The following is a 24,224-nucleotide window of genomic DNA, read 5'->3' on the forward strand; positions in this document are numbered from 1 at the left end:
ATTAACAGAAATATAGGATTGCTACAATTGGAGAAAAGTCACAGTATAAATCTTGCAGGTCTTGAATTACATCCTAGCCACTTGCTAGCAGACAGGAAAGATTAATAGGTTTTTAAGGCCAGAAGAAATCATAGTGATTGACTAGTCTGACCTGCATAATACAGGGCATAGGATTTCATTGTATTAATTCCTGTTTCAAGTCCAATAGCTGTGCTTGAGATAGAACATATTTTAGAAAAACGTCCAATCTTGATTTAAAAATCTCCAGTGATGGAGAATCCACTACAACCTTTGCTAAGATAGTCCAATAGTTACTTAAAAAGTTGTCTTATTTTTAGTCTGAATTCATCTAGCTTCAAGTTCTACCCATTTGATCTTGTTCTATCTTTCTCTACTAGACTGAAAATCCCTCATTATCAAATTTCTGTTTCCCTTGTAGATGTTTAGATTGTGATCAAGCCACCGCATAACTTTCTTTTTGATAAGCTAATTAGATCAAGCTCCTTAAGTCTTTCACCAGAAGGCATGTATTCCAATCTTTTAATGATTCTCAGAGCTCTTGTCCAAACCCTCTCCAATTTATCAACAACCTCCTTGATTTGTGGACACCAGAACTGGACACCATACTCCAGTAGTGGTCGCACCAGAACCAAATACAGAGGTAACGTAATGTCCCTACTCCTATTGAATCATTCCCTGGTTTACACATCCAAGGATTACATTAGCCCTTTTGGCCACATTGTTGCACCGGAAGCTCATATTCAACTGATTATCCACCATGGCCCCAAAGTCTTTTTCAGACTCACTGCTTCCCAGAATAGAATCCCCTATCCCAGGGGTCAGCAACCTACGGCACACGTGCCAAAGGTGGCACGCAATCCAATTTTTGATGGCACGTGCTGCTCTGGGGTTCCGGCTACTGCCCCGTTGCCAGCCGGGGTCCTGGCCCCCCTCAGCCCGCTACTGGCCTGGGGTTCTGCTCACCGAGGCTGGCAGGAGGCTGAGCTGGGCCAGTGGCTGGGACCCCAACTGGCAAGGGGCCAGCAGCCAGAACCCCAGACCGGCAGCAGGCTACGTGCTACTGGCACCCCAGACTGGCAGCAGACTGAGCCACTCAGCCCTCCGCCGGCCCTGCTCAGCCTGCCACCGGCCTGCTCAGCCACTGCCGGCTGAGTAAATGGAACCCCAGACCGGCAGCGGGCTGAGCGGGGTTGGTGGCTGGAACCCCAGACAAGGATCCCAGGCAAGGATCACACTAAATTGATAAGATTTGCATTTTAATTTTATTTTAAATGAAGCTTGTTAAATATTTTTAAAACCTTATTTACTTTAAACACAACAATAGTTTATTTATATAATATAGACAGAGAGAGAGAGACCTTCTACAAATGTTAAGGCACGGGAAACTTTAAATTACAGTGAATTTGGCACACTACTTCTGAAAGGTTGCCGAACCCTGCCCTATCCTGTAGGAATGGCCTGCATTCTTTGTTCCTAGATGATTAACTTTATATTTGGCCATATTAAAATACAAATTAATTTGTTGCCAGCTTACCAAGCAATCCAGACTGCTCTGTATCAGTGACCAGTCCTCTTCATTATCTACCAATTGCCCAATTTGAGTCATCTGCAAATTACTCAGTAATGATTATATGGGATTTTTCCACAAAATCATTGATAAAAAATATTAAGCAACGTAGGGCAAAGAACTAATCCCTGCAAGATCCCACTTGAAACATCTATTTGACCATGTTACCTTGGTTATAATTACATTTTGAGACCTATCATTTAACTAGCTTTTAATCCATTCACTATGTGCCGTGTTGATTTTGTATTGTTCTAGTTTCTTAATGAAGCTTTTGTGTGGTACTAAGTCAAATGCCTTACAGAAGTGTAAGTATATTACATGAACACTATTACCTTTATCAACAAATCAGTTCTCAAAAACATATCAAGTTAGTTAGACAAGACCTATTTTGCATAAACCCATGTTGATTGGCATTATATTATTCTCCTTTAATTCTTTATAAAAGGAAACCAGTTATCAGCTGCTCCATTATTTTGCCTGAGATTGATGTCAGTCTGACAGGCCTAGAGCTACCTGGGTCATCCCATTTTCCATTTTTAAATAGTGGCATAGTAGCTTTCTTCTAGTCCTCTGGAACTACCCCAGTGTTCCAAGACTTACTGAGATTAACATGAATGGTCAGAGAGCTCCTCAGCCAGCTCTTTTAAAAAAACTGGGATAAAAGTTACCTGGACCTGCTGATTTTAAAATGTCTAACTTTGATAGCTGCTGTTTAGCAGTATTGGAAAGTATTTAATCATATGATACTAGTACATAATTTGCCTTCCCTCCCCCCCAGATGAGGATGAATCAAGAGTTCTCTCAAATATACACATCCTTCTAGTATATATATCTGATAAATGTGAAGGCCCTCCTGAAAACCTTTGGCTGTTGGGAGACAACTCCCTTCCGTCACAAACATTCCTCCCCCACCACCAAAGTGGAAAGATCTTCTCAGTCTTGGAGGAGAGTCACTGCCACCTTATCCAGCCCCTTTTAGGAGTCCTCTGCCAGGGTCTTAATATTAGCCATGAAACCAACCTCTACGTCCAGTTTTACTCTGAGTAATGCTTGGAAAAAGCTATGAAGAACAGAAGAGTACTGGGGGTTGCCTCTAGAGCCTATAACAGAGATTTGCATGATAAGATATAGGTATAAAGCAGTAATGCATGAAGCCTACAGACCTGACCCTGTAAGACAATAGCTCAACATATGGATATAAGACTTATAAAGCTTTTGCATAAGTAGTTTAACCAGGAACAACCTTAAATCACAAGACAGCATAAGACAGAATTCTGTGATAAGTATGACTAAACTGCCAACAGGTAACCACAAAATACCAATTAATGCAAGTTTGGTTATTTTAGTATAGGAACATCAGCAGAAGTTGAACTACAAGATTGCCTTAGTAACCACTGATCTATATGCGAATAAGTTTGAGGTAACTAATATATTAACCTATAATATGAGAATACCCCAACATTATCAGGGTGAGGAAATTTAGTTATGGACCAAAGAGGCTGGACATCCTTATGAATATTTACCAGGGCCACCAACCCTACAATAAGCTAAACCATGGCCTACACAGTTGGGATCTTTTGGCATGCCAGATATGTGATAAGATCTTTGTGGACCATCAATTCTAGTCTCCACAAGGATGATGTGAGTGTATGATTGCTCCAATGCTGGATGTATGGACAATTCTGTAGTATATTTACCTACTTGTTTGGGTTGGAGCATCTGTGCTTTTATTAATTGAGTTAATAAAAACTACTGCAAATTCAAAAGGTTTTTCTTCAGTGTAAGTGTTGCTCCTGTGCACACCAGGGTTCCCACATTAATAATAATTCTAATAACTCTAGGCCTGATCTCCTGATGAGACCCTGCCAAACCACAGAGTGTTGATTGGGGATTACTAAAGAATCAATGTAACTAATATGAAACCTACAGATCAGGCAACAACTCACTGCAGGAGGAAAGAGTATTGCGTCAGGTCATGTTCAAGAAGTTATTGGCTATGTCTACGCTGTTTTAAAACTGCAGCAGTGAGTCTCAGTCTGAATCTACAGACTCAGGCTTGTGCAATGGCGCTAAAACCAGCAGTGCAGACGTTCACCTCCATGGGCTTCAGAGCCTGAGCTGAAACATCTACACTGCTGTTTTTAGAGCCACAGCGTGAGCTCAAGTCTACAGACTTGGGCTCTGAGACTTACTGCCCAGGTTTTAAAACAGTGTAGATATACTCATCCTGAATCTGACGAGACAGCAACTTGGGGACATGCAACTTCGGTGAACAATTAATTTGTGGCTTTATATAGCAGGTCTTCATAGGTTGCAAAACAGTCATCCTATAAAGTAATTAAGAGAAAACTTAAGCCATTACATCAAGAGAGTGAGTTTTAGGGAAGTAGAGATAGTAAATGAAAAACAATTGCTTAAGAACGTAACTGACTTTTTATACACAATGTATGATGAGTTCACAAGAGAGACTGGGAATTCTTTTATACATAAGATCTCTCAAGTACTTCAATCCTTCTTTGCTTATAAAACGCAAACACTGCTTAAGGGTAGGTTTTTTTTTTTTTTAATTATTTCATTTAAAACAAGGACATTAGATGAAAGGAAATTTTGGAAGCTTGATTTTAAACTTCAACGCCAGATCAGCTTTAGCTATCTAGAACCTATTTTCCACTTGCAAAAAAAATTTTGTGGGAAGTGACCCAGTTTACTTCTGAAATCAGATTTTTATTTCTTGGGAAACATTTCACAAGTACTCAAACCACTAACTTCCAACATGCAGCATTTCACCTTCCTTAAAAAAAAAATCTTTCTGGCAAAAGGAATTATTGTAAAGTCCATATAATTTTTCTTAGCTAAATTACCTGAGCAAGACTTGAGCTATTACCAGTTTACTAGGATGTTTGGAGCACTATACTGGTGGAGTTCTCGTTAACTACATGAACTGTGTTGCAACTTGTGACTCAAAATATTACTCAACATTGCTATGAAGGAAAAAAAATATTCTTTGCTGTAATAAAAAGGGATCAATCCTTTTGAAAATTCACAGGAACACAATACTAATTGTGATACCTTCGCTCCATATTTACTATAGTCATAAATCTTTAAAGCACCACTAATGTTTCATTTATTATATTTACTTAATATTCAGTGGTGGAGGATTTTGCTGCATGCAGCACTGGAAACACCAAATAGAGTAATCAAGCATTTGTTTATTTCTATACTCCAATCAGTAACTGAACTCAAACAATTGCTGGGGGAGGGGAACGATGCAAACAAGCAAATTAAAAGAACAGTTGCATTAATTAGTCTGCTTCTATTGACAGAAGAGATGACACCTTATTTCACTTGGTGAAACAAGACTGAAGTGATACTGAAGCAACTACATAAAGCTAATCTGGCCCATTAGTTTGTTAAAATGATACTTATACTTCAAAAGAAAAATGTTTAGAGACTGATTTCAGAAGTGCTGTGCACAGCAACTGCAGATGCCCTTGGTTTCAACTGGTGTTGTGTGGATGCTCAGCACCCCTGGAAATCAGAAGTTCTAGGCTATCTGAACAAGAAATGTTAGACTGATTTTGGTACAAATCTCTGACATACTGACTGTTGTACAGTTTCCACAACATTCTTATGACAGATCTAGGGCAAATTATAAAACTCTCATTTCATGTTTAAACTTTTCTTACTATGTAGCTTTTTAAAAGTAAAACTTTTAACTATATTTTCACAAAATTCACAAAGAAAATGACATACCAAAAAGTATGATGAAAGCCAACAGTATATGTCAGCTGTGAATTCAAGTCTCTCTCTACACTGGTACACAGTGTAGAGAATGATGAAGTAAGCACTTTTTTCTTAGATAGCAATACAAAACAAATGTACTATGTACTGGCATACACTAGTTTAAGGCTTAAAATAAATAGCTAAAACAAGCCAGATTACATTATATGGAAGTAGAAGACCCTTTGCCAGGGTTCTGATATAAAGGGTGTGTACCAAAAAGCTACTGACCTTTCAGTCAATAGACCTTTCTAAAAAAAATCTAAGCTAGCCATGGTTGGAACTACTGCATTGGTCAGACTGTGAGAAACAAACCTCTGACTACTTAATACGCGAACTCCCATAGTCAGTCTTCAACAAACATTATGAAAGCACTTATTGTCACCTCAAAACAGAAGTGCTCACTGCAATGCTACACTACCATCCAATAAAGATATTTTAAAATGTTTTTTTCTATTGTTGGACAAAGTTTAGACCAAGGACTGTAATTGGCCTTCCAGTGCTTTCGGGCCAATGGCACCATATTAAGCACTGCAATAAGAATTTGCACTCAGAACAACCAGCTATCCCAGTGCACCAGTTGAGCATGCAATCACCTGCTTCTATTTGTTCCGGTTGCCACCACAAGTTGGAGGCAAAAAGAGAGACGACAAAGGTCAAAACACAACTACTGGAGTTTTCTCTCCCAGTGGAGAAGACAAGAACTCCAATGGGCAGGCTAACATCATGTCAGAAAGAGAACAGCAGCAGAGAGACAGCTGCAGGCCAAAGACTTAATCTGTAATGACTTGTGGTGCCCATATTTCAAGAAGTTGGATCTCTTGCCTTCTCTTCACTCTATACAAATAACTGTCTTGCTGAACTTTGCAGACAAAAGAAAGGCAAGACAAACTAACATTGCACAATGCCTAACAGAAAAGATTTTAACAGACTTACCAGAAGAAAATGAAAAGGGAATTAATTTCAAAGGATAGGAGGTAAAATAAATAGCTTGCATGAGGGGATGGGACCCAGATGTAGCATTTTGGCAAGAAGAATTCTTCTAAATGTTTATGTAATGGTGAACCAAGCTGAACATAATTTGGTGCAGATCTTTAGAAACCCTAAAAGCAGGCACAAAAATGTAAAGCCCTCCATTATTTAACCCCAGATCCATGTATTTGAAGACAGCTCATTTGACCAGATCAAATAATCTGTAGTATGGAGTGGCTAGGGATGAGAAATTTCTCACCAACCCACATTGCCCAGGGCTGTAAAAGCTCACCATAGTTTTTTAACAAGGCATATCGAAGAGAAATCTGAGAACATCACTTGATGGGTTTTTATGGAGTACTGTCCTGATTAGTATACATCAATCATCCTTCTTTTCTTCTTTCACATTTCTCCTGGAAATCCCCCATTCCACGAAGACCGACTATGGTAATGACCACATATCACTGTTTTACCTCTGCTGGCTTTTACACAGTAAGCATTTTGGAGCAGCAATTTTGTTTATGCTTGTTTTAATCTGTTATAAAGTATTGTATAACACTATAGTACTATAAAAAAGTACTAACAGCAGCCTGGGGAGACCGTTCCTCTTCCAGTAGGATGGGCACAGCAGTGCCTGTTGATGACCAGATATTTTTGTTAAGCAAGAGCCTGCTCCTCCTATTGAAATCAATGGGAGCACGAGTGGGCCTCAGGCCTGCACTCCAGAATAACTTATGACAAAGACACATGTGCCAATATTTCTGGCCAGCTGATTGTGTAGGCGCACACATATGTCTTAATGAATCTACTCTAAGGACCAGCTAATTTAAATATCTTGCTGACCTTGAAGTATGCTAATTGCTCTACAGCAAATCAGAAGAGAAAAACTGTATTTGATCAAGCCATTTTAGCAACTTCACTGAGCAGCAATGGATATATAAAGTGCTAGTGATTGCTTAAAGAACTCCTGAGACTTACAGGAGGAGATGATTCTGATCTGAGTTACACTGACTTAATCCAACAAAATTTCATCATCTTCCTTGGAATTATTATAGATTCAGACTGGTGCAACTGAGATCAAGGTCTGACTCAGAGTCCTTCAGGATCAGGCATGTTATCATCATGGTTAACCAGTCTCATCACTAGTAATATTAGTTCATGAAGCAACTGTTCCTTTCTTTAGGAGAAAGTATAAAGCTTTGCAACAAACAATTATCATCATCATTTCAAGTATCAGAGGGGTAGCCGTGTTAGTCTGGATTTGTAAAAGCAGCAAAGAGTCCTGTGGCACCTTATAGACTAACAGACGTATACATCTATTAGTCTATAAGGTGCCATGGGACTCTGCTGCATCATCATTTCAGACACTGGCAATCCAGCATTTAACACTGAAGTTTTGGTTCTAAACTATTTTCCTGGAGTTTATGATATGGCCCTAGTCACTTGCAACAGGCTGAAAGGTAGATAACACTGTACTAGATCACAGAATCTGAAATTAGAGACAGAAATGACCTACTAGATGATTTAGCCCATCCCCCTTCTAATGTAGGATTGTTCCTTATATTATATGCTCTACTGCTTTGGCCAGTTCAGTGTCAGATGTCTCAAGTCAAATTCTCTTGAGTCACCAAGAGTCAGATTTATCACAATCATTTTATAATGTTTTAGATCCAAGAGTCAGAAAAGTTAGTCTTTGATATCTTGACTGATAAATTATGGTATATTAAAAACATATTTTGATGCACTTTCAGCTTAACTATAGCTACCTTAAAAAAAACAAGTTAACATTTCAAAATAGGGTAATACACACACAGTAGTAGGTAGTTTATAAATATATTTTCATTCAGTCCCATATAGTTCAACTGAAATATCAGATCATTTACATGAAACAGACTCAGAGTGCATAATCCTTAGAGTCTGAGCCTGCCCTCCAATATGTGGTTTGCAATTGTGGGCTTGGAAAATCCAGTTGCTGTGCTAACGCACCCATGCACAATAGGCTATTTGCCCCAAAATACACAATGATGCATGCTGTGTAACCTCAAGCAGAAGCAAGTCCTTACCAGCTAAATCTGGGACACTAAACTTTACCAATTCCATTGAAATTGCCTGCCTCACACACTACCATTGAGAGTGCAATGATATGGCATTACACTCTCTGCTGAAGAATTGTAACATATCTTGTTGATACTGTATCTAATCCACTAGATATCAAAGGTGAGATAAAAGTGAGACAATTCAGGGTCAAGGCTGTTTCTGCAACCTTGCCTCATTTCATAATGCTTAGTTACTAAACAATGGCTGACATTGCATGGATGTGCTGAAAAATCCAGGCCCCCTGTAAATAGTATTAAAAGCTATAAGACAGCTTTTTGTTGTAAATGTTCTTGTTTAGCTTTCAACATGAACCTGCCCTCACATCCTCCTAAAAACTCTACTATTCTTTGTTAACTGGTCACAGCTAGTTTGGTATTGAAAAATTTGTTAGTCTATTCACTTCCCTCCTAAAGTCTGAAAAAAGTTGATTTGGAAAAAGCTACCGAATTCCCTTTTACTTTAATGGGAATTGTGACGCTAAATCTTATACAGCTTTAAAAAAAAACAGTAGGGGTTTATTTAAGATACACACATGGTTCAAAGAGCCACTGATATGAGCAGGCAACTGCTTCAAAAAGTTGTTTTAAGATCTGTACTTTTTATATTTTATGCAATATATATAAAACGGTGCTGCTAAAAATGCTCCATCACTTGGGTCATTTGAAAGAAGACAAAACAAAGCAATACATAGTATAGCATCAAGAACAAAGTTGCAGTGGCAAGGAGATGATTTAGGTGACCTAATAGGTCATATTTCTATATTTTCCTAAAAAAATAAATGTGAAGTAGTTAAGTACAGAGACTATTTCCATTGCAGCATTCTCTCTCCTCCCCGCCTTTAAACAGGTATGTAACTAACATGATAGATAAAACACACTGCTTCAGCACTTAATTTTACTAAAGTGAATATTTAATGCCAATAATTTAAACAGGGGAGGGGGAAATGTCCATCTTTTATTGGAAAGCAGAGAAAGGCAAAGAAATCAGGAGATAATCCCCAACAGCTAAATTATTTTCTATGTACTGAAACAATGGGGGTAAGTCCCAGACAGAGAATGGAGTTCAAACATTACTTTATAGGATAAAAACCTATGCAAGGCAGCACTCTGATCAGCCCACTGCTTTGAGTGCAGCATGATCTCCACTGAAGGGACACACGTTATCAAGAAGAGTTTCTAGTGTCTGGTATTGGCTTTTAGGCTAATTATGGCTTTGCATGGAGGGGAGAGAAAAGCTGAATTTTTTTTTAACACTGACAAAAATGTTTCATTTCTATTATTTTTAGCTGCACATATTTGAAAACCCTCCGTAAGTTCTCAGGGATGGCCTCCCAGCAAGGCAGGGGAAAGGGGGTTAGTCCAGCTGGACCTCTCCCAAAGCGCTTTTCAACCCTGCAGAACTGTGCAGCCGAGGGGCATTTTTAAAAGATCCCGCGGTTCCTAGGGAGCTAAGGCGCCGAGGCCGGGCAGAGTGAGTGCGCGGCCTGGGCCGGGGACTAGGGCTGCTCTCTCCCCACGCCCCTACCTGCCCTAGCGGCCCGGAGCCGGGCAGCTGATGGCAGCTGACTTCGGGAAAGTTGCAATGACGGCGCAGGGGCCGAGACTCGCCCAGGGGCTGCCCCCGGAGGGGCGAGCGGGGGAGGGGCACCGGGGCCCCTGGGGGGAGGGGACTGTACCCCTGGGGGGCGCTGAGGGGCCGGCCCGCGGAGGGGGGCTGGGCCAGGCTCCCCTTCCTGAATAGCGGGGGAGGGGATGGAGGGCCCGGGCAGGGGGCGAGGGGCCCCGGAGGGGCGGTGATGCATGGCGAGGCCCCCCAGGGGAGCTCCTCAGGCCGAGTGCCCAGGGGGTCCCCGGGCTGGGGAACGGGGGACCCCGCGCAGTCCCCCCCGCCCCCGACCCCCTCTCACCTCCGGTGCCGTCCGAGTTCTCGTTGAGGCTGCCCGAGGAGTCGTGATGGGAGCCCACACACCCGCCCATGGGGCCCGCCCGGCCCGGAGACCCGCCGCTCCCCGCCCGAGCTCCGCCACCGGCCGGGCAGGCGCGATGGCTCCGAAGCCGCCGCCTGCTCCCTGGCCGCCCCGCCCCGCAGCGCGGCGCCGCGCCTGGGCCCGCCTCCTCCTCCAGCCCCGGCGCTGCGCCTGGCCCGCCTCCCCACGCACCCGCCTCGGGGTGGGTCTCCCGGCAGCTCGCTCGCCTGCCCAGCCCATAGACCTGGGGGCCACACCCCTCAGCCTGGCGTTACCAGCACCCCATCTCTGTTCCCACCACTGGCAGAAGCCTCCAAGCGCCCCCAACCCTGTACACACACACACACCCCTACCCGTGGTACAGACCAGGGGACAGCCTGGGGTAACCCCCTGCCTACACCTGTGTCAGGAACCATGGGGGAGGCCAAAGTAACTCCCCCTTCATGACAGAGAGCCCTAGGAGGGGTAATCCTCTCACTTCACCTCTTTCCCCCACCCCAAAGCTCAGAGATGCAGGCAGCCGCCAGGGTAACCTCCCTGTCTCATAGCACAGTCCACACAGCTGCCTCCCCCACATCTCACCTCAATGCAGAAGCCTTACTCTTCATAATGAATTTGATTTATTATTTTTAATCATTGTGACTATTTGTTATTTATCTCACAACTAAGGGACTCGGCCCTTGACAGCCAGAAAATGATGAGGCCTGTACAATATAAGTGCCTGATCCTACAAATGCTCAGGGATTGGAGTATCTTTACACATCGGAGTGGTTCCATTAGTTTCAAGGGGACTGCTCACCTGGATAAAGTTACTCATGTGCATGAGGGTGTATAGGCTGAGGTTCTAAATCAAACATAACACACCAGAGGGTATCCATAACCCAGTCTCAGCAATACTGTGAAGATGCATTAGAGTTTGCAAAGTATTTGAGATAAGGAGCACTAGAAGAGGGCAAAGGATTATTATTATGACTGTCAGACTGAGGGCCCAATTTCCAAGAAGTTGTGCAAAACTCTGTGCACAATTGAATATCTAATATACAGGTACAACTATGGTGTCTAAATGCACAAAATATATTGCTTGCCAGATAGGGATCATGCCAGCCAGACACATATAAATTTGTTACACACTTTTGCTTATACAGTTGTACTCCTTACTTTTTTTCTTTTTTAATCAGACCCTCTGTTATTTAGGTTTTCATGTAATTTATTTTAGCAAATGAAATATTGCACTAAATGCATGTTAGTAAAATACTGATAGACATCTGTAATACTTATGAGTGTATGAACTGCCCACAATATTTTCATTGTGTCATAGTGATGATCTCAATAAACCCTTCAACTATTAAATAATTTTCAAGGTACATAAGTGTTATAATCTCCATTTCATCAGTGAAAAACTGAAGCCCAGAAAAATTAAACGTCTTGCTGAAGCTCACATACTGAGTCTATTCTATTCTATGGTCTATTCGATAAGATTCTTATATCATCCTCACCACTGTAGTATCTGACCACCTTCCAGTAGTGCATTAAGCAAAGTGACTAACATCTGTCACACATGGTTCGTTCTCTCAGTACTCTCCCCAGGGAGAAAACTGGGCATGCAGTAGCATTTTGATATATTTACATACAGGCTGGTCTGTGTTTACAATACAGAAGAGAGATTGAAGAAATGCACCTTGCAAGGTGGTGAGGTTTGTGGTGGTCCTTAGTTCCTGTGGGAGTTCATTCCACAATCTTAGACTGGACTTTGAGAAAACTCCATCTCCTGCACAGCCAAGCTTTACCCTTATGGTAGAAGGTTCCACTGTGCATGAGAAACAGAGTTGTCAATTGTGGTCTTTGACCTGGAACTTTAGGTGATCTTTTAGATATCCTGGGCGCAGGCTATTGTGCACCTTGAAGAAAAGGACCAAGATCTTCAACTTGAATTGATACTCTATGGGAAGCCAATGTGGAGAACAGAGGATAGATCTGATGTGCTCACAGTAGCTTCCGTTGCTGAGGATACATACTGCAGTATTCTGTACTAGCTAGAACTTCCTAAGGGTTGATATCTTCATGCACAGATGTACTGCTGAAGTGTGGAAAGGTGGTGACAAAGGGCCAGGTCATTGTCCCCCAGGATGGGAAGGAATTTCCTAGCTAACCAGAGATGATAGAAAGCATTACTTGTGGATGCTTGCTATGTGCGAGTTTAGCCTCAGTGAGGAATCCAGGAGGACTCTTAAAGTATATACTGAATTGATCAATTGTCAACAGCCAGCAGTAAAATGGAGAACTGAACCTCCTGACTGCCATGCTCTAACCATTAATCAGAGCTTCTTCCTTATATAGTTTGGTGTTTTAGATAATAAAATACATAAACTTTGCTAAAGTGCCTCATGAAAAAATTCTTTACCCTTTTGTATAAGGACAGGAGGCCATATGCTCAACTGGTAGTAATAGATTTTTATGTTTTACACTTATTTATACCAGCTAAGCCTGGCCTAAGGTATTTTGTGTTTGCTATTGGGAATGAATACAGATGAGTCTACAAACAAAAGTGCTATTTTAAAGAAAACATGTAATGGTATCGTTAAACTGAATAAATATTAGGAATGCAGAACCAGAAAGTTGTGAACAATATTTCAGATTAGAATAATATATTTGTTTGTACTTAGATCACAAGAAAAGAACACCGGCCTGTTTTCTACCCCACATTATCTCTGTTTATTATGCCACACTTTTATGGTGGATTTTGATTTATCTATTTTGCAGTAGTCTTATCAGGACAGTAGCATGCATGACTAGACTCTAATAGAGATTTTTTTCTTTTCTATTTAAGGTTTTTTACTTTTTCCTGTTTTATGGTTTGTTTTCCTTAATTTTTGGTTAGTTTCATAATAACTTAGATTCACACAAGATGACATCACAAGAAAATGCACATTCACACAAAAAAATCAGTCTCTCACTAATAACCACTATTTATTAAATCCTCAATCTGAGTTAATAAATTGTCAGTTAAAATTAAAAGCTCAAAGTCACTGCCGCCACCATCACCTCAGTTACTCAATATCTGTCTTCAGTGCTGTGGGGGAAAAAAGCTAGGGTTTTTTTGGTGTTTCATGTCTAAAAGCATCATTTCAGTTTCAACCTCACAGTAGGCTTTGAAAGTTATGGTTTACATGTGCTATCAGAAGCACTGTAGCTCTTCAGAACAACTCAGCAGTAATTCAGAACATTTCAAGAGGAAACAGACAGTGCAAAAAAATAAAATCTGGTTAACAGACTGAGAATTAGGATCCCTACCAGTCTGTGCAGGGAAGAAGTCGGCTGGTTTTGTTTGTTATAAAAAAGGCAACAGAAAACGAAACTATGTTACTTATTTTACCTGCTTAAAAACACATTGCAGAGATACTTTCATCATTAAAAAAAATCATAGCTATTTATGGGACTGCAATTCGCTAAAATCAAAGGAACAAACTATTGACAAATTCATTTTTCTAGTTTTATTTGGATTTGCAACTTTTTAAAGGAAATTGAGTAACCTTTAAGAAAATGCATGTATATAATTAAGATCCCAAATAACTGGTGTGATATAGGTAGGGGGCCCATTGCTGCAAGATGCAGAGCACTTTCACCTTCCATTTGATTTCAGAGACGTGAAAGTGTTCTGCATCTCACTCAGCCAGGAGCAAGCATGAAGCCCAGGACTGATAAGTAAACATGAGGAAAGAGCTCTCTCTGAAGATACTAGTTGAATATGAAAGTAAAGAGCACATTAGTTACAGGGGAAGGCAAAGTACGTGGGTGTATAGAAGAATTAACTACAAAACAAAGGAGATATTGATTGATCCCAGTTGTCTAGGTATGTTGTTAGGTCTTATTTGGAAATTTCTGCTTAGTTTGGTGTTTGCCTAGAACATAGGGATAATCAGGGTAAATCTTTTCAGGAAAGGCTTAGAAGATGCAACATGTTTTTTTCAGAATTGCAGAACTACTATGGAGAGAAATAATTACAATTTACAAATTTCTGAGATCAATTGTGTGACCACCCCTAGAGTTTGGAAATTTAACTCTACAGGCTAAGAGCATGAGACTGAAATGAGACAGACATTGAGGTTACATAACATAAAGAGCTTTCCACTCAGTGATCACTAAGTGGTATAGCCTATCCAATGAAGTTTAAAAACACAACATATTAATGCATTTAATAGGAGGCTAATTAAATGGCGAGAGAAGGAGATGGGCTTCAGCGTCCAAGCCACAACTTCCAAGAGCTGCCTGTACAGCTATTTTTAGAGTATCCGTGCAAGCCCTGCTAGTCTGAGTCTGTTGACCTGGATTGGGATGCTTGTTCCCAATTGCTCCAAAATGTTATAAATCTACCCATTGTGGGACAAAGTCAAATTTACAGCAGGATCACAGCAGGAAAGCTCTCTATGTTATGGCCCAATATTTCTGGATATACTTGTAATTCAGGGAATAGGCCACAGAAGACAGACCAATGGTTGTTTCTAAATGCAGTTTTTATATTGAAGGCTATACTATATGCTGTTCTGAAACATTTTATGAAGGGTATGGATTAAGCTCTGGTATGGGCACTAAAGAATTCCTGTGTTCTAATCATGGCTCTGCCATAGACGCCCTCTGAGGCCTTGGGCAAATCCCTTATCTTCTCTATTTTTCTATGTCTGTAGGTAAGACAGTATGTATATACATACATTTCAGGGGTATGTTTAGGATTAACTCTTATTCTTCATTACTTGTTAACTGCTGATTGCATGTTGGTGGTAAAATACTTTTGATCTTCAAATAATACTTGTATAACACAATAGTGTAATGAACTGGCATCAGAATTGTTCAGTTGTGAGTCATAAACTCTATAGTGCCAACAGCTAAGAGCAATTTTCCTTTGGCACAAGTGCTAGGAGGCTGTGTTTTTGTGGCAGGAGGATCTAAGGTATAGCCTCACTACCCAAGTGGCCTTTTGTGAAGCACAGAGGCAACCATAAAGCCCCTAGCAGGCCCAGATTTGTGTAACAGGATAAAATTTTGATTAAGATATTTTGTATGACAAACTTGCCATTCTTGCTTGTCCAACTTGGGCCTTGCTGATTGCTTGCAATGAATGATAGTGCTTTTGCCATCACATTGAAGATACAGCATGCTAAATCCCAATTCTCCAATGATTCATCTTTGCGTGGGAACCAATATGAGATGCTGATGAATTGCATGAGTACTCAAACTTCTGGCTGAGGCATCAGCATTTTTATATTTATTTAGAGGCTTTTCAGTGGCAGTCTGAGCCATACAGCATCCCCACGAGATAGAGAATTATTCCCCTTTTATGGATGGGAAACAGACAGTGATTAGGTGATTTGTCCAAGGGCACACAGAGTCTGTGGCAGAGCCAGGTCTCCTGCAGCCCAGTTCAGTGTAACTTTGAGATCATCCTTCTCCCCAGATTGTTTCAGGAAATCTGGCATTGTACAATTTTCAGATTTACCTCTATACTGTTCTCTTCCCTCACCCTACTGAGGCTTCCCTCAACCTCTTCTGCATGATAAACAGAAAAACCATTTAGATGCAATTTATAGAATTCTCGCTCCCATTAAAAAATGTCTACCTGCTACAGTTGGCCTGTCTCTGGGGCAACTATAGTTGTCGCAGGTCTGCTGTGCTGACTGTCTGTGCAGAGCTGGGGTCGCATACAGGAAGAATATATAAAAAACACACACACAGCCAAACATCTAACCACAATTGCCTGTGGAAAAACCTCAGAGGAAGGCTAAAGTTACAACCCTCCTGAAGCCTGGAGACTGCAGAGTTTTCAAAATCACTGTGTCAAGGTGGGCTGAATTTGCTCCATCCTCATGGAACTTGCAAGGGAAATAATTCTCCTAATCTATAGAAACCCCACAATGCTTGAGGAACCCAGCAGATGTTAGGACTTTCACAGCTGGCTGAGGCATGTCCCACAGAGACCCAATCCCTCCATACTACTCCCTGGTCCCCCCATTTCCCTTAACATGTCTCCCTCAGTAGTCATGCCCCCATGCATTCCAGTGGGCCCATTACTGCATTCAGAAAGGACCTATCCCTGGTACATAAGATACTGGTAAGGTTATCTTGTTTTATGTGAGGAAATCCCCATGCAGTTGGAAGAGGATAATGCCACAAAGAACAGCTTTCCCCTATCTACAACCTCTCTTCCCACTCATAGAGTCCCACATGTTTGGAGGTAGGATGACCAGATGTCCTGTTTTTAAAGGGACAGCACCCCTGGGCTCCTGGCTGCCGGCCCTGCATGCCCAGGGTCCCGACTGCCGGCCTTTTGTGCCCAGAGTCCCGACTGCCGGCCCCACGCACCTGGAGTCCCTGCTGCCGGCCTCACACGCCCAGAGTCCTGGCCTCAGCTTTGGGGGGCTGGGAGGTGGACAGGGGTAAGGGGGCTGGCTTTCAGCACCCCCACTATTAAAAATGTTGCGGTGCCTCTGTACTGGCAGGTCCTGCTACTGATCGGATCCCTGATCACCAGCTGTCCGCCCACCAGTGGTGAGTCGGAGGGGCCAGTGGCCGACAGTGGGGATGGGCGTGCAAGGCTGGTGGTGGGGTGAAGATGCAACGCGCAGGGCCGGCCACTCCTCCTGCTGGTTTGTCAGCACAGCCCCAGCTGTGTGCTGACTCTAGGCCAGTGGGGCCCCAGCCCCTGTCCCGCTTCCATCCCGCAATGGCTGCGCGCTGCAAGCTGTGGTGGGTGTGGGCAGGCGTCAGGTGGTGGCCAATTACATGTTGCCTCTGCTGCTCACCCTTTGGCCCTTTATATCCTCCCCCCTCCTGTCCCCTCCCTGCTTTGCATCCCCCCGCCCTGCTGCTCCTCCATATCGCCCTGGCAGGGCACGTCCCGCTCTTAAGCAGCCCCTGGTCAGAATGCTCAGCTCACCCACAGCCTGGCTGGCAGGCTCCTTCCTTCCCCCACTGCCTCTGGCTGGGCTGGTGCCCCGGGAAAGCCCAAGACCCTCCGGCTTGAGGCGCTGGACAGGAGGGGCCAATACCTGCATGTGCCAAAGCCCTGTGCAACGCTGGCATGGAGTGTGGGGGCAGGGGAAGCTCCCATCCTTCTCTCCTGCAAAGTGCCAAAAGACTGCTGCTGGCCACATTCTGGTGTGAACCCAGGCAGAAATCTGGGGAGAGAGGCATGTGACCCTGCATGCCCCCCTCCCCTCCTGGCTGCGTGTTGCCTTTGAAAGACGTGGCTCCAGGAACCAGCAGAGGCAGGTACGTCCCGGGGGCCCAGCCTGGCATGGAAGGCAAATAATTCTGGGCAGGGAGGGTCAGGTAGGTCGGTCACCCTCGTGTGAGAGAGGTGTAAAGGAGTGAGTTTGTGTCTCCTCTCCCCATATGTGTGTGGGGGCTAGGGGTGTGTGTATGTCACCTCTTCCCCAAAGCCTTAAAGATAAGAAGGTAAATAAAAAGAATCCAACTATGCAGTATTTCTTATTAATAGAGGCTCAGTCAACTTGATATTAATTTGAATGTTTGTTCTGCGTAGTTCTGATTGATTGCCATTGAATTCGCTTAAATACAAGTAGTTTTATCAGGTGTCCCATATTCAGCATAAGGAAATATGGTCACCCTATTTGGAGACCGGGAGAAAGAGTAATGGTTGAAAGCTGGGCTATATCTGCAGGTTTTCTCCCCTCCCTTCATAACAGCAAAAGTTATGTTTTAACTCTTACAAACTTCATGCTAGAGGATGTTCAGTATGTGTCATTGTTATAACACTGTAGATAAAAGAGTTTATTTGCTTCAGGGGTTGCTGGAAATAGCTGTTTAATGTATAATGACAATGGTTGTGACAGATCTTTTCAATAGGAATCTAGGTGCTGTGAGGCAGATTCTATTGCAGGATCCCACAGAATTCCCCCAAATTCCTCTGTGGAGGCATCTCCACTTTTCAGAAGTCTTCAGTGTACTGGAGGCAATGTTAGATAAATACTCTGCTGACAAACAACCTTCTTGAATCTCAGAGAAACTCCAGATCTTTCTAATTCAGAAGACACCCAGGTTTCTTAGTTGCTTGTCTCAGGGCCTTTATTTTGAACAAGAGCTCTGAGCAATCTCTTGCCTTTTACACTGAAGTTTGAAAGAATATCAGCCTACAGTTAAAGTAGATATTTCACTGTTAATTCTTCTAAAAAAAAAGTTGTAAAAATCATATTTGTCAAACATTTATTTTTATGTGGTCAAAGAGTTGCAATCAGTTTGAACATCCAGTATGGCCAAACATTTATATATACACATGCACACAATTTCATTATTGATTCAATTTCTTGTCCACATTGGAAGTTGAAAACCTGCAAACTCATTTGATGGATCATTTGGTTCCAGAAGTGCTATGAATGTACCATAAAGCAGTAGCTGTCAACTGGTGGGTGCCACTGTGATAGACCAAGTGGCAGGGCAGCTGACATGGTGGACTATCGTGAAGCAAAATGAAAGATGACAGCTTTGCTGGGTCTTCTGCTTTTAAAAGCACTTCTCCTTTTTAACAAGTTCTGACTTCTGCAAGCTGTTCTGAAATCAGTTTTTTTAAACCCACAATCATTCCAGTGCCTGTCACCTTCAGTTTTTGGAATGAAATACTTAATGAATGCTGCGTTGTCACAATAGTGGATGCTTTTCTATTGGCCAAAGTGCTTCTCGGCTCTCTGAGCTAAGAGGTGAAAAACATTATCTAAAAGTTGTTTCTGACTTAGCCTCAATTCTTAGAGTCAGAAATGAAACTCAGCTTCCCCCTTGTGGTGAGCTTGCTGTAATGCACAAGAAAAAGTTTCACAAATACTGGACTGTTAGAATAAATTACATGCACACAAAATGTTACTCTGATGATCTTTTGTACAGTGTCATTGATGTAAAATACTAGGTAAACATTAATATCACTGTATAGAATAACATTGCATCTGCAGAAATTGAGTCCCCTATTCAAAGTTCAACCACATTGTTTAACAATGCAAAATTTCAACCAGTAATACAAGTCTTGTCTCTATGGACTGAAGAGATATGCGAATACAGATCTTCCTGCACTTCCAACTGCATTTTAATTTACTCATCCTTTTGGGGGTGGATATTATTTATCAGTGTGTTAAATAATGAAGTGACTTAGTGGCATTGAGACAAAGCAAGTAAACATATACGCAGCCCTGAGATCTACTTGTAAAACACAGTGATACAATATGAGTTGATTTACAGGTTGCTGGATACTACAGGGCCAGCACAGAATGACTGACTGTGTAATGAAGGATTTCAATGGCCTTTCAACAATTACTTATATTGCAGTAGTGCTTAGTGGCTTCCATTAGGATAAGGGCAAGAGCTATAGAAATAAGATCACATGGTTACATATGTGGCTAATGCACAAGCTGATTGTTCCCAGAGGCACCAAAATCAGCTCTCCCTGAATGACATGCAACCAAACCTCTGTTTATTGGCTGATTTCATGTAGGCATCACAGCACTGGAGTGTCTTGAGATGAGAGGACAGAGATAAAGGAGAGGATTGTGGCCCTACATATATCAGATTGTGAAATCTACCGACAAGATGGTAGATGAAATTCAACGCTGGTAAGTGCCAAGTAATGCAAATTGGAAAGAAATATATGAACTTCTATGCCTTACTGTGTTCTATATTTACAGTATCAGCTAAAGAAAAGGACCTGGATGTCATTGTAGACAGCTCAATGAAGAGTTATATTCACTGATCAGCTGTGGTCCAAAAAGCAAACAAGATGTTTGGAGACATAAGGAATGGGATGGAGAACAATAAAGAAAATAGGATAAATGCACTATATAAATCAATGGTATGGCCTCATTAGGAATACTGTGTGCAGTGTCTCAAAAAGGGATGTTGAAGAATAGGAGGGGCTCAGATGAGCAATGAGAATGGTTAAGGGCATGGATAATCTCTCCTATGAAGAAAGGGTGAAAAGATTGACATTGTTTACTTTAGAAAGATGACAAATAAGAGGAGACATGATAAAAGTATGTAAAATCATGAATGGGACAGAGAAAGTGGATCAACAGAGTCTGGTCTCCCTGATTCACAATGCAAGAACAAGGGGACATTCAATGAAAGTTAAGGGTGACAAATTCAAAATTGATTAAAGGGAATGTTTTCACTTAATGTGTAAGTGGACTGTGGAATTTATAGCCACAGGGAGGGAATTACTTAAGGCAAGAACTTGCAAAATTCAAATAGGAAATGGGCTTTCATATGGATAATAACAATAGCCAGAGTTATAATATTAAATACAAAAAAAGTTTTAGAAGGAATGAAAAGCCTCACAATTCTGGGGCATAAGCTAATCTTTCTAACAATTGGGGGTTAGGAAGAAACTCCCCTGGGCGGCAGACTACACCAGATCTGCTCATTGCAGGGTTTCTTGCACCTTCCTCTGAAGTAGCTGGTATTGGCTACTGTCAGAGTTTGTCTGGGTCTAATCCAGTTTTGCAATTCTTCTGTTTCAATTAATTCACAGAGGGAGAGGGTGTTCTATGCATAAGGAGCAGCGTGGAAAGAAACATGGATCTGGCTGAGATACAGGCTGACAAACTGGCAGGTATGGTTGGCATCACTGGCAGAGCAGAGCATGCCGAGGACAGGAGAAGACAATTTGCTTTTGAATTTGAATGAATGTGGAAAATCCCTCATCCCCCATCTCTCCCTTTTACTTAGCTCTGATGAACAGCAAGACACGCTCTGGAAATATAGAATTCCTCTGCTCATGCCTTCAGCCCTGCTCCCGAGAGATGTAAAGCACTCACTCAAGTTAAGGAGCTGTTTGGTAGCGGGAGCATGGAGGTAGCCATCCTGTAGAGTTCGAAAGGATGGGGGCACTCTAGGGGAAGTCAGACCGCTTTCAAGGAGGAAAGATTCTATCTCCCAACAAACTGATTTTGATAAAAGAAAAGCAGTGCCAGACATTAATGATGCAGGCTAATGTCCCCATATGGTGGGATCAACCATGCTGGAAACATGCTATTTTAAGAGATGTACAAAACTGATAGATCACAAATATTTGGAATATTGACATCTATGTCTCAAACAGTCTCTTGGGCTGCTTATAAGGAAGCAGAATCATATCTGGGAGGGTTTCACTTGGATAGCACTAGCTTCCTCCTTAATACTCTGCAGTGGATGAATAGTACAAGTAGAAATATCTGTCATAGCTAATGCTGAGCTCTTGTCCATAGATCTCAAAACATGTTACAACGAAGGGTATACAGCATGATCTCTATTTTGCAAAGAAGGAAACTGAGGCACAGAGAGGGCAAGTAACATACCCAAGGCCACACGATATATGAATGAAACAGGGGTGGCTCTAGCAATTTCGCTGCCCCAAGCACGGCGGCATGCCGCGGGGGGTGCTCTGGCGGTCGCTGGTCCTGCGGCTCCGGTGGACCTCCTGCAGACGTGCCTGCAGAGGGTCCGCTGGTCCCGCGGCTCCGGTGGAGCATCCGCAGGCATGCCTGCGGGAGGTCCACCGGAGCTGCGGGACCAGCGGACCCTCCGCAGGCACGCCTGCGGGAGGTCCACCGGAGCCTCCTGCTGCCCTCCCGGCGACCGGCAGAGCGCCCCCCGCGGCATGCCGCCCCAAGCGCGTGCTTGGCGCACTGGGGTCTGGAGCCGACCCTGGAATGATAGAGACAGAAACAGAACCCAACCCTAGGCTGTGTTACTCTTTGCACCTGAGCTCTGTAGGGGTGGGAGGAGGACAGTGTTCACTCCACTCCCCGCCCCCAGCCTCTCTACTCCTCACCATGGCCTGCCAAGTCACTACCCTCTCTTGTACAGACTGCACACATGGAGCACCCTTCATGTGGTCCAGAGGAGGAAAAATGCTTTGGAAGTAGTTGAGCCTCTGGCCATGTCTACACTACAAAATTAAGTTGCCCTAACTTATGTCGGCATATAGCCATTGCAGTTATTAAATCACTTGTGTGCATGCACACGTGACTCCTTGTGTCAGCAGTATGCGTTCTTCATAGGAGCATTTGTATTGTCAGTGTGGGGCATTGTGGGATGGCTCCTGAAAGCCACTAACAGTCAATGTAAGCAATGCAGCATCTACACTGACACTGTGTTGACTTAATTACATCAACTGTGACTCTGTGCCGCTCGAGGATGTGGTGTTACTAAACTATCATAGAGAGGCATGTTGGTGGGAGCCAAATTTCAGTGAAGACACTGCTGCGGCTAGGTCGATGCAAGGCAGCTTACGTTGACCTAACCGTGTAGTGTAGACCTGGCCTATGTCTGCATAGGAGGCACTATATCCATAGCAGAAGGTCCCCACCTTGCACATGTGTGTCTAACATGCAGGTCTATAAACCTATATCAAACAGCTGATAGAGAACTCAAAAACGTGTAAATGAATAATGCATTTTAGAGCACAGGGAACATCCTCTATTTTGTTAGGCAGGACACTAACAGTAAGATTGAGAAAGATCACTTTTAAAACTTTGCAGGATACTCACAGGCTGTTAGTTCCAGGTGACATATTTTCTCTCAGAGAAGTTAGTATTACATGCAACATCCAGAGGTGAAGTATTTTTGTTCTCTTATCTATAATAAAGTTCTGCATGAAAGAAAAAAAAGATTGGCAGCACCTGACTGACTGTCTTTATTAAGTCAAAAACTTGACCCCTCTTATAACTTTACTTAATGAGAACAAGCCAGATTCATCCCTCCTGTAACTCTATTGACCTTCACAGACTTGCACCAAAGATAAAATTTGGCTCAATATCTGGTTTGAACTTTTGATGATGAGATTAAAAAAAACAACCACCCAAAAACCTATCAACATTTGTCAGCCCACAGAAAGCATCTAGGCATCCATTTATACTTCACAGTGGCCCAACAATTTAGACTAGAATCCTATTGTTATATTTCCCCATCAACAAAGAGGATCATATCCTCCTGACTGAAATGCTTTTTATTTGAGATCAAGGAAAATAACAAATGTCTCTGGGAGAGAGAACAGAGTGTAAGCATCTCTCTTAGCTTACCATGATCCAATTGTGGGGTGCAGTTGAGCCAAAGACCCCAAGTGAGGGACACATGCAGGGAACTTAAGGCCATTTAGAATGAATACCTGTTTCTGTGATCTCAGCCCCATGATTCTGTATTTCTAGTGCAGGTCATTTTCAACAATTAAAATGAGGGGATGTCAAGTTTATCCAGAAGCTAAGTTGGGACTAATGTGAGTGCTAGCCCATGAAGTGAGCCCCTTTGAGACACGATATCTGTCACTCCATAAGATTCTTTATTTCTAGTTGCCTCACAACATTCCCCATTCCCTGATGATCCTGCAAGAAAACAGACAATGCACGGAAAACAGAATCATCACACCTTGTCATGGGAAGGCCTCTGTCGCTACCCAGCCTGCCACACTGCCTGGCCTGCTTCTTGATCTCTTAACCCCCTGGTGTAACCCTGTCACCACATATGTATTTATTCTTCACTTACAAAGGATGGTACACTATGTTGCAGGTTTATAACAGGAAGAGACTTCCACGGAGCCATCTGTCCTCAAACCAGGATCACCCTCTGAGCTTCCCCCTGCTTCCTGTTCCTCTCACTTACATCCTCCCTGTTATTGAGCCAATTGCCTCATTAGCCAAGCAATGGACACCCAAGTGTCTGTAATCCCCAACTGAGACTGATTAATTGGGTTCAATTAAGCCTGCACTCTCCCCAGTGCTGCAGGAACCTCAGTGACCAGGGTGCTACTAATAGTGCCCCACTGTTACACACCTCCTTACAAAAACACAGCTA

General features: G+C 42.6%; 1 protein-coding gene and 1 long non-coding RNA gene across 2 annotated transcripts in view; both read right to left on the reverse strand.

Moving 5' to 3' along the window:
• UBTD2 (ubiquitin domain containing 2) overlaps nucleotides 1-10,519 on the reverse strand; it is a 96,948-nt gene extending 86,429 nt beyond the window's left edge. The window contains exon 1 of the mRNA XM_039485711.1: nucleotides 10,344-10,519. Within this exon, the coding sequence (XP_039341645.1) occupies nucleotides 10,344-10,413 (70 nt within the window). The 5' untranslated portion in view covers nucleotides 10,414-10,519. The remainder of the gene's footprint in view (nucleotides 1-10,343) is intronic.
• An 8,118-nt stretch (nucleotides 10,520-18,637) lies between these two features.
• LOC120371156 lies at nucleotides 18,638-24,001 on the reverse strand. The gene is made up of 4 exons (XR_005584173.1): nucleotides 23,916-24,001; nucleotides 23,542-23,755; nucleotides 22,925-23,025; nucleotides 18,638-19,201 (listed from the first exon to the last, which is right to left on the reverse strand). It is a non-coding gene; the product is annotated as an uncharacterized LOC120371156 (long non-coding RNA).
• Between the last annotated feature and the right edge of the window lie 223 nt (nucleotides 24,002-24,224).

Source organism: Mauremys reevesii, linkage group 8 (assembly GCF_016161935.1).
Source record: "Mauremys reevesii isolate NIE-2019 linkage group 8, ASM1616193v1, whole genome shotgun sequence".
NCBI lineage: Eukaryota > Metazoa > Chordata > Testudines > Geoemydidae > Mauremys > Mauremys reevesii.